The sequence below is a fragment of the Trachymyrmex septentrionalis genome, unplaced genomic scaffold (assembly GCF_001594115.1).
Source record: "Trachymyrmex septentrionalis isolate Tsep2-gDNA-1 unplaced genomic scaffold, Tsep1.0 scaffold70, whole genome shotgun sequence".
NCBI classification, from domain to species: domain Eukaryota; kingdom Metazoa; phylum Arthropoda; class Insecta; order Hymenoptera; family Formicidae; genus Trachymyrmex; species Trachymyrmex septentrionalis.
The window spans coordinates 1,427,533-1,439,888 of NW_017305885.1; the positions used below are offsets into that span (position 1 = coordinate 1,427,533).

At 30.3% G+C, this 12,356-nt stretch overlaps 1 protein-coding gene across 1 annotated transcript in view; it reads right to left on the reverse strand.

The window, feature by feature from the left end:
• LOC108753714 (myophilin) overlaps positions 1–8,408 on the reverse strand; it is a 15,517-nt gene extending 7,109 nt beyond the window's left edge. The window contains exon 1 of the mRNA XM_018495569.1: positions 8,147–8,408. Coding sequence (XP_018351071.1) covers positions 8,147–8,200 — 54 coding nt within the window. The 5' untranslated portion in view covers positions 8,201–8,408. The remainder of the gene's footprint in view (positions 1–8,146) is intronic.
• Positions 8,409–12,356: the final 3,948 nt, after the last annotated feature.

The following is a 12,356-nucleotide window of genomic DNA, read 5'->3' on the forward strand; positions in this document are numbered from 1 at the left end:
TAGTTATTTTGTTAAAATTATTTTAATTTCTACAAGTTATATGTCTTACATGTTTCAAAGTGATTAATCATGAATTCTTTCAATAGAAATAATTAATAATTACTTATCAAATTGAATAGACTTTAGACATGATATATTTCACAATCCAGTGCTAAAAGACATTTAATTACTTCTTGCCTCGCATTAATCTATTATGGATTACGCCAGTATATAAGCAACAGGCATTTGATGTGAGATACACATTTAATTTTGTATTTATGAACTATGGATGTGTAACATTATTACCACAAAATACGGTCTGACTTATTTGTATGCAATTATGTAATTCAATCGATAGTATAATTTGATATCAAGTCACGCGAAACTTACTCGATTAGTTTACCGTTGACGTATTATTGACTCGACATACGTCAGAATATGTGAATGTGTGCACACAAGTTTCCATACAGTCTGGTCGTTTAAGAACTTGAATACATATTGGGATATTCATCATGGCGAAACACAGAATAACGTCATCTTTAAATTCATCCGTGAACACGATCTTGCTGAGGTTTACACGTTATAAGAAACTGCATTGTCGGTTCGTGTATGAATGAGTAATAAGAAAGCAAGTGAGGGTCAGAACTCAAGGCAGGAGATGTGACGTATGTGTCTATAATTTATTATAATATTTATTTAATGTCTTTTAATTTTCAATATATCCACTTCAAATACGATATATTCTTTTTCTATAAGATATACATTAAAATATGTAAATATATATTATATCAATTTATTCAGTTATTAATTATTGTAAATATAAAATACGAATAAAATTTATTTACCATTACAAGGATTTTTACGCATAATTATATTTCGATTATACGATTTCCCGTAAGACTCATGGGAGTTTACATAGCCACTAATTGAAAAAGAATGCAAGATCAAAATAAGGGATTCTTGTTGAGGTCATAGTGAGGTCTTCGAAACTCGGTCATGTTCTCGATAGTTTATTCACAGTTCCATTATAGTCAACGATATTATACAGCCTAATTATTCATGTAGCCGGTTTAATTGAGTTTATGTCACAGAAAATAAATTTTTGAATCAATCGTCAACAGTATATTAAGAATATTCGGTTGCCTTACTGACAATTTTTGCATTGGAAATCAGTATAACTGTATAACGAGCTATCTAAAAGAATATCATAATGTCGATTGTATGACGCAGAATATTTAGTTTTCCTGATTTTATTCCTGCAATTTCCATTTACATTTTTATAAGATTCTCCAAAATATATATAATTTTTTTTTATTTCGGTAGAAATTGTCTCTTTTCAGAAATACAATACATGCAAGTTAATAATATTTACGATTTTTATTTTTCTTCATGTTATATCGTTTTAAATTTCTGTTTTATTAGTTTTGTCAAGTAATTTAAAATTAAATTCTAATGCCTTCTATTAATGTAGATTAACTTTAATCTCGGTTTAACTTACTTCTTCTCTTCTTTTAATTCTCAGAACTAAAAAAAAAAGATAAAAAGTAAGTTAAAGATTAAAATTAATCTTGTGTGTATTGTGTGTGTGTTAAGAACAAATAATTGCTTTTTATTTCCTTAAAGTTCGAATCTAATGGTTAGTGTTTAAGATAAAGTTGATATATATGGGAGTGGCCATGTAATCCACTTAGAAGGGAAAAGTTTATTTAATAATAAAGTAGGTATAAGTGCAAAATATCTATAATTAAAATTGACTATGGACTCTATGTCATCCGACAGGAGTATGACATAAGAAACAAGCTATGCTGGAATGAGTCATAATGTGGAGAAAGTTTTCTGGTAGGATGTACCAGATGATCTGCGTTATATTTCCGTAATGTTTTAATCTGTCCATTCGAGCTAATTTTGTGATTAAAAACTTTCTTTAATAAGTACTTATGCATTTTCTTAGCAAAACAAGTACTTAAGCAAACTTAGCAAAACACGTAATAAAATTCAAATCAGATTTCAATAAATAAAGTATTGATGCATATAATCGATAATATTTAAGGCGTGTTAAAGGTTTCACATCACATTTATAATCATTAATGAAAGCCAATAAATATTATATTGCTTAGATATTATATCACACGAGTCAAATTCATAATTATAAAATATATAATATTTTTTCCTTATATTTTTCTATAATACATTGATGTTGAAAAAAAGAGATCAGGAAGATAGATGAAGAAAAAAATAAAAATATGATCGTATTATTTGCTAATACTGGTTATGTAATGCATTTTCGAAGTATCAAATTAAACGTGATAATGCTTTTATTAGCTGTAATATCTGTCAATATATCGAGTGCGATTGTAGTTCTCTGAATTTATGATTTGTTTATTGGCTAATATTTCGAAGATAGGCTCTCCTTAACACTAAAGTAATTAATAATCCAATTATTGCTTACATATTTATAATTATATAGATAATTATATTACGTATAAATATATTTATAATTATAACATAATATATATAATTAAATACAATTTATGTACGTGTGTTACTTATAATATTATACCGATAATTATATTGTAATTCACATTATATATAATTTGGAAATAGGCGGAGAATATCTTTATACAATTTCTTTCATCTACATATTGTTTGACCAAATTGACTAAATCTTTAAATTATATAATGTTACTAATATTTTTAATTATAAATGATTGACAGCAAAATTTTAGATATATAGATAAATTGAATTTTTTGCTTTTTTTATTTTAATAAAATTTTAATTTTAACATTAATAATTTTATTGTTTTAATAATTTTAATTATATTATAGTGATTTTATATAAAAACATCATCATCAAATTGTATATTAAATAATTTATTTACTGTCCCGTAGAGACGTAAGAATAATAAGGCATATGTAAGAATCCTTATTCCCCATTATTCGCTCCTAGAACGGAAACCACTTTATTCTACTTCCGGCCGTTAATACAGATATCCTCTTCGGGGATGAAGCATCTCTATTTTTAGAGTACGAATATAATACCACACATTCATCGTGGTATTCGTAGAAAGAATCACCATCCATCGATATCATAAAATCATTATTTTGAAGAAAATTAATGTGATTGAAAATTACTATATCCACAAAATAAACTAATAATTAAAAATTACATAAAAGAACTAAATAAATTGCAATATACCTTATATATCTGGAAAATAAAGAAGATACTTCTCCATATCTTTTTTCACAAACAATGACGAAACAAAAAAATATAACAAATGAGATAAATAATATATTAAAAATATTCAACTTTTTGCTTATGCTATTTCTAGCTGCTTATTTCTGCCAATATTTGCTATACTGTAAAGTCACAGACATACGTATATCTCTGCTATGCAAAATTGTATTACAGAATGTGCTGAAGTGTTTGTTCCACTCGAGCACGATAGTAATACTAGCTGCGATATTCAAGGAGTGCTGACAGAGACACGCGATATTATTCGCCTTCGTGTCAATAAACGAGAACTTTTTTTAATTTCATCGTTTCTTTCAAAGAAAATATCCGTTTAAGATCGTGATGCCTGTGATATTATGAGCTTGGTATCAGTCATTATCATATATAAGTATCTATTTCTCCGCAATAGCTAACACAAACAGGCAGGCACATTGAACTCTAGCAATTATGGGAAGTGGTCATGGCTCAGTGCTTTTAATTTATATCTCGTTAATAGCGATAATTACGTGTCCAATGTTACCTTGGAACCATAGCATATATCTTAAATAAAGGTTTAATTTAATCATAACGTATTTCATAATTAACATTCGCGCCTATTCTGCGCATTAATTATACCTTTTCTATATTTCTCGCTATTAATAGCTGCTGATGACATAACATCTTTTACCATTATTAACTCTTATAATTTTTAAATAATATTTGTTGCTTCTGACATACACAGTGAAATCATTATCTTGGCATTTATTAAATATTGCATCATTATTGAAATTGATTATGACTCTTTATGAAATTATATTACGCGTTAATAATTATTTTTCTGGACAAAACTGTAAAAAGTGATTGCAATATTCGTTTATCTTTTTTAAATTATATCACGCGTTAATGGATTGTACAGAAATATCAATCACACAGAAACGTGACAAATCTCAGATAAAATTCTTTCTTTCCTTGCGAGGCTCTTGTACTAGTAGTCCAAAATACACGATGTCACAGTTAATCTTAATGCATACGTTGCGACGTTCTGAGACAAATAATTTCGTACTGGTAAAGTAACGAGCTGGCTTAAACTGCATTCCGCAGACGATAAGCATATCTTGCTTCGTAATGAGTGCGAACCTTTCCACGAAATTTTATGAATATTTTTAAATAATCTGAATCATAAAATATACTCGATTCAACAACTTCCTCATTTCTTTATTAAAATATAAAACAATTTATTTACGATTGTAAGTAGTTATTAAATATTGTTAATTGTTTTATAAGATATCAAAAATTGCTATCTTTTCTGTTATAAAAAATATATTTTATGATCGTATATATATTTTATGAATCGTATGATTGTTTCAAGGAAATTAATGCAATTTAAACATAATTCGAATAATTTAATTTAGTTATAATCTTATCGTAAATTTTCAATATTCAAAATGTATGTGTGTGTGTGTGTGTGTGTTTGTCTGTATTTAGAATGAGATATTTTATAGTAAGAAAAAAATAGCATAAGTGTTGTGATAAAAATTCATGAGTTTATCAATTTAACAATAGGATTCAGGAAATCGCAGTCCAGAGGAAGGAAAAAGGATTGATAAAAGTGACTCTCTATCCATGTATGAGGTAACATTCAGTGTATTTCCATCCTGTCAGCAAACACTGATTACTAAATAAAAAGTTTCTTCAATCTTTCTCGAAAAGAATTATACTTATGTGTTTTTAAGCCTAGTCTTCTTAAAATATTCAAGACTTTCCAAGTTAATTCATCGAAGAAATTACGGATAAGGAACAACTTTTCAGTAGATAAAAATATTCTTATTTATAATCATTAAATATTTAGATTATAAATGAATAACATAAAGCTAATATATTAATGACTCAAGTAAAAACAATTATTATTTATTTAGTGAAATTGTATATGTATTTTTATATATTTCACATATATGTATACATATTAATCATTACTTTTTTAAATACGTATTTAAAGTAATATTAATTTATTATAAAGATGACTCTTCAACTTTTCGTGAGAATCAGTGTTATGGAATAAATTTCGCGCTTCGCAACGCCATGAAATTAATGCTATAAATTAGCACACGAATTTTCTGCAACGTTTCTCAAAGGGTGAGACGTAAGACAGTTGAACATTAGTCACACGCGAAGGAAGATGAGAACTATCTGCTCTCGTTACGGAATAGCGCAATTTCAAGTGCAATATTGCGCACAAAAAATATTTGAGAAGGTATCGAAGAGAGAGAGAGAGAGAGAGAGAGAGAGAGAGAGAGAGAGAGAGAGAGAGAGTGAGAAAAAGAACGCAGAACGAATGGCCTAAGAAGTGTACCATGGCCAGCGGGTTTCGCGAGGGACGCTCCCTTCTTCGGCAACTGGGTCTCATTTTAATTCCCCTCGAAAGAAACGACCGCCTAGCAGCTGTTGCCGCTTACGAAATGTGTGCATCGCTGAACTCTGCGGGATACTTATTTGAGGTGAGAAAAGGTAATCGATTTTGCGAATCTGGAATGAGATAAGCGCGCGCATTTTTCAAAATATGTATGCGAATATAATTTTTTAATAACAGCATAACTGATAAAAATAATTAATTCAATAACTTTTAATCGTTAAATTAATGTCCTTATTAATGGAATTGTCATGATGGTTAACGTGCAAATTAAATTCTGATATTGTGTGTGTCATTTTTAATTATTCCTGATCTTAATTTAGCTTCGTGAGACATTTGCATTGAAATCGCATACGACTACTTATCACGATTATTCACGTGTACATCATTTGAATGCATAATATAAAATTTACGTCAGCTACTTTTGCAGTCTTAACGTTCAAGGATATTTATAAAATGTCAATAGTTTTCCTCGAAAGTTCATTCTTTATATTCAACAGATTATATAATAATTATGTTTCCGCGAAATTAATCGCGAGATATTTCGAACATGTTTCGTGCCTGAGATATCTTTCTTCAATAAAAAATATACGTGACATGCTCTTTAATTTTATATAATATAATCATATGTTAAAAAGATTATATTTTTGAGTTTTATCAAAATTGTTTATATTGCAATATATGGTTGAATTATATTTTGTGGCAGTGCAATAAAAATAACTTTCGAAATTGCGACATGTCCTCAGTTAATTCTCGACGATTTCTCTCAGGAAGGACTTTATCGGCAATTGTTTTTCTTTAAAAGCGTCGCTTTGTGCTGATATACACTCGACGGCAGACCATTTACGGGACATTTGAATGGACGCGATTTAGGTACATACATGAGTTTGTGTTATAAAGTGATTTATGACTGGCGAGAATCGCTTCGTCTCGGAATCGTGAAACCAGGCGTACATAAAACGCACGTTTAAACACAGCTGCGAGATAAACGACACGCCCGCTTGAAACTTAACACAAAGGTTCACCAGGTTGGATACTATGTCGCGAATTTTTGCCAACTGTTGCGCGCATTTCCTGTTTCTCATTTATGTAACGATGTTCGAAAAGCGTATCAAAAGTGTACGCAATCGAAATGAAAACGTTACACCAGAAATTAACGAAAATCATTAAAATTGCATTAAGCACGATATGTGTGATAAAAGATAATTATTTACAATATAAAATAGTTTTCTAGTGTTTTATTTTATTATTTCTGCAAATATCTCTTGGCGACCGTATATTTATCGGTACGCAGTAAGATAATGTAAACACGAGCTGTGTGAACGAATGCGGGGTACAAACAGCGATAGTCTGTTTCATTATTTACTGTCACATATTATGTTAGTAAACTCTTCTTTTTTTTTTACAATAATAATAAGAAAATCATATTTACGAAAATGATATAAAACACTGTAACGCAAAAAATATTATTTCCCATTATTAATCGGAGTTCTATACAGAAACCCAACGTCGGTGGTCTATTTTTAATTTAGAAAATTTAACGAGAACAAAATTTTGTTTATAATATACAAAAGGCCAGAAAAAAACAAATCACAATAAAAGTAAAGAAAAGAACAAAAACATAATAATAAATTCTATAATAAAAAATTTTTCAACTTCAGGCTCTAACAATTTCACTCGATTATTCAAGCTGTATGCCTCTTTAAACATGAATCTGCTATCAGTCCATAATATTTAGGCATAAAACGAAGTACTACAATTGATCTCTCTTGATATGTTAACAAACAACTGTGAGAAATAAGGCACGAAAATACTATACATGAAAGCAGATGGCATTTAATCTCTCTCAGCAAAGAATATATTTTCGAGTACTTAATGTTATTTCAATAGACGTAATTATTTGATTATTTAAATTAACAAAATATAAAAATTATTGTTATATCATTTAAAATCATAGAATATTAATTAGTGTTCGTAATTTAAAATATATTACTATATTAATTAGCAACAATTTAGCATAACAGTTTTTTTAAATTAACGACAATCAACGCGAATAATCTTGAGAAATAGCTGGTATTTCCACAGCGTCGATTATCCTTTGTCACCCCTAAACCATCCTTAAATTCTCATCCCACCCTACTATCTCAAAATAGGTCAGTGAAAACAATCGTATCAGTGAGAGTTTAACGCGATCAACGTAGTCAGCAATAACAGCGATTATTAATTGACGACATCCACTAAAAACACTAGGTGACTTTAACAATTTTACAATAATAATTAGCCTTGTCGAAAAGTAATCTAACGTCGCAATTTACTCCGATTTGACCCAACCACCCCGGCTAGACGATACCATTCATAGATGCGTGTTCACCAATTCGATGAACGGCGTCTGCGCGAAAATACACCCTTAGTAGGTCGAGTCCACGAGTCTCACGTCAAAAGTGGGGGAGAGGGGAGGTGGGGAGGAACGGAGGGTTGTTGACTAGGTCAGGGTGGCAGGAATGCCAGCGACCGTGCGGACAGGGCGGTTTTGACAATGGGTTTCTCACCTTTCTTTGTGCCTCCGCGGCAAATCCAGATTTGGCAGCTCTGTTGCAGGCCATTTTTTTTCGCCTCGAGGAAGAGTTCACGGATAGAAAATCCGAGGAGTTAATCGGCCGATCACGAGGGAACCACGTTCACACTTCGGCGGACGCGACTCGACTGGCGGGAGCCAACTCAGCCGACGACGAGACGACGGCGACGGCAACACGTTCCGCTGGAGTTCCTACGACGCGCCCGGCGATTGGCCGCGCTGAGTATTGAGTTTTCATCCGGCCCGTCCGCGACACGTAACCTCCGTTCTCCAAACCGCCGACGGAGATGACGTCAGACGACGAGCGGATTCCTGCAGGAAGATGAAGAGGAGCGCGGGCTCTCGTTTCATATTTTCATTAATTCGCTCGAGTCTTTGAACTGATGATAAGATAAAACAGGATGTTATCTGTGCATCGAGTTTGGTAACTTAAAAGTTAAGTCTGATGCTACAATAATAAGAAAAAATATGATTCTTTTAAATTAAGGAAACTAAATAAAGATTTCTATATTTTTAAAAACTGTACGTGTGTTTTTTACGTGATTAATGGCCATCTTTCTCGGACTGTGACGGAAAAATGGCCATAATATTTATAAATAAATAGTAAAAATGAAAATATGGATCAAATTATAGATCATTTACATTGTAATTTACATATTTTTATTGTGTATAAAACCTTGATTATGACAGCTTAACTGCTAATGTTAATTTATTTAACATTAGCAGCTTTCAACGGCACATCAACTGCAAACCTTTGCAGGCAGAGTTGAAAGTAAAAATATTACATAATATTTTCATAATATCGTTATTTCAAAAACTGTGCGTACATAAATTATCGTAAATATTATAATACATCACTGTACACTATTGCATCAATATCGAACGTATATGTATAAATTTTCTAATCTTCGTATTAGATATCTAAGCCTAATTCTAAGAACTTAATATTGTTTGTGTAATCCTTAGTTCAAATCAAGATTGTGTTATATATACGTATATGTACATAGTACAAAACTTTTATATAGCAAATATTATTACGAGTCAACGTCAGAAGCAAAGAACACAAAGAACTGTAATTTTCCAACTTTTTTTCGCTTTTGACATAAACTTAACGAGTTCCGATTACATTACCGTTTACACTTTAATTGTGTGAAAAAGAATTTTTAAATCTGTATGACAATTAAAAAAACATTTATTTGAAAGACAATCGGTGAAACAGTTTAGGATTCCCTTAATACTTGTGCATATTATATGTAAAACGTATTTAAATGGCAGAAAATACGGATTAGGATAAAATTATAATACAAAGGTTTAAATTATAGAAATGCAAATAAAATTATAATTTTAGTTTTCGAGTATTATTCAGTATTCGATATTTTGTACTTTTTTAAAATATTTTATACTCTTCGCCAAAAGTATGTACTAAATTAAGGTATAGTAGATAAATACTTTAAACAACGCGGAAGAAACTTGCATTTTCAATGTCGCTTTGAAATTTTGTTACATTACTCTAAAAATTTTTAAACACACACACACACACACACACACACACACAGTCATTCGCATTTCTTTCCTTAGCTAAACTGTCAGATGACGTCAGGGTCAGAATTCCGGGAACTGGTCTGATATCGTCTGGGAATTCAAAACCTTTTGGTTCTTGTAATTGATTTTTGACCCGCATTTAATTTCATGGGTATCGTAATCTATGCAGGAGTATATGTAAGAAGTAAAATATTTGTTTAGCAAAAATTATAAAATGAGGAAAGATAAAATATTCAAATAATACAACATAAAAGTTTTTCTGTATGAAAAAACAAATCCAACATTTTTTACTTTTATCAGTTTTATTCTTATCTCTTATTTAAGTACTTTTGAAAAAGTCATTATTTTTCTATTGAACTTTATTTGGTTTTACTTTAAGAAATGAAGTTAAAAAATTGAAATAAAATGCATTTTTACTTGACTTTTGGCGGCCTCGATTTTATTAAACTTTCGCGCGCATCTCCTTCAGCTTTAACTTTAGCTATACAGGCTACGATCATCGAAGAACGACCTTCTCTGAGGCCTCGCGCAGGCTTCCTACATGGAGCAAAAAAAGTGCCCGCTGGGTCATGGAACCTTCGATGGATATAGGCTATATAGGTTTCTCCGTATGCCTTCACCCGGTCCTCATTGTTGCTGCTCCGCGAAGGGAACTCGTTTTGTAAACGAAACTGGTATCACGCGGGCAGTTCATGTAAGCTGAGTTTATATTATATAGAATGATAAAAAGTAGCCATTATAAATTCAGTAAACTATATATCAGGTGCGTCATAACGGAGCAAAATAAATCGCGCGCGTCAAAAACATCTTCTGTATCGTAATGCAGTTTATAATCGACAAATTGTAAGATAGATATATTAAAAAAACTATTTTTTAATCAGAAAAAAATTTTTTGACATTTATTATACAAAAAACATTGGCAATATACGAATTTATATTTGTTGGCATTAACATTACAAATGCGATTTAATGATACGTAAAATTTTAAGAATTAATTTGTAGATCGAATTTTTTAAATAAATTAACATTATTAATATTATTATGCATCAATATCTAAAATCAATGTACAGGCTTTTTTCTTACTTATTTTATTTATTAACACAGTGGTTTAGATTAACTTATTATTGTTTAATATTTATTGTTTGAATTTTTGCAAAATTTATGAGAAATGTATAAGAACTCGATGTACCTGCTATTTTTGTTTTTTTTTCTCAACGATTTGCAATCGTTTACTCCTGCACATTTTACAACCGCGCTCTGATTTATGTATTTGCATTTCTATCAGCTTCTATAAGGACGTTCAGTGCTCCGTGAGAAAAGCAGTGCTATATCGAAAGGAATGCTAAGAATTTACTTAATAACAACTTCCTTTTGTACATGGCAAAACCAACTAGAGAAATCTGGACTTGCTTTTTGATATTACATATCCTTGCGTTTGCGTTTTTTATTCATATTCCGTTCAAAACATGCCATTTAATTGTAGTCTGCAACAATAGAAAAAATTCTAGAAGACACGCGAGTCTTAATTTATACAGATTAAAAAAAACCCTTTGTGTATCTTGGTTATATAATCTTATATATAAATATTATATATTTAAAATATTATTTTTGATATAATTTCGAAACATTATTTGCATATCTTTTGTAAATTTAAAATATTATCCTTTTCCTGTTTTTGACAAATGTTTTATAATGAGTGCTAGGATAGTTAAACAAATATATATAATATAACGAGGCTCAAAAGAATCTATCAGTAAAAAATGTAAAAATCATCCTATCAGAGCTTACATCAGCTATTTGGATGCACAAAATTTCGTGTGAATGTGTAACAAAACAAATAAAATATTTCAATCCTTCAATTCGAGTCCTTATCAATATAAAATATAAGTCGAAATTACATAATTAACGCAAATTCCAAGTTGATGATTCATCGTATCACATTCATTCGCATCACATTTGTTGTATCTCTGACTGTTGCCACAAGTCCTTTACGTGAAGCCGCGAGAAAACGCTTACATGTGAGTGGATATAACAGAAAATTCAGACAAATGATTTTAATAATTCTCTAATTTTTGTTTCGTGTTTCTTTTGAATGACTACACAGCAAATCTGACAATTTGATGAGCGATGATTCTACGTAGTGACGCAATGCATATAACTTCGGTTTTACTTTATGTAAGTTTTATATTATTATTGTATAATGTAATAATTTTGATAATCATTGGATTATTCATTACTTAGCTAATTTGGCATTTGGATAAAGAAGAATGAACTAATTTTCGGTAATCATCAACTTGGAATTTGCGTTAATTATGTAATTTTGATTTATATTTTATATTGATAAGAACCCGAATTGAAGGGCTGAAACGTATATTTTATTTGTTACATTTACATGAAAAATAAAGAATTTTTGTGCATCCGAATAGCTGATGTAGGCTCTGATGAGCTTTTTTATATTTTTCACTAGGATAGTTACTCATAAAAAATGATAAATATATAATCGTAATAATAATAATAGTTGTGGGGAGCAGATGAGACTATATTAGTCCCTATACATCATTTAGATCTAAAAAGTTTCTTCTGGGCCTCCCACTAGGCCAATGTTGTGAACCGAGCTTTATGAAACTGCTCAATCTTGCCCA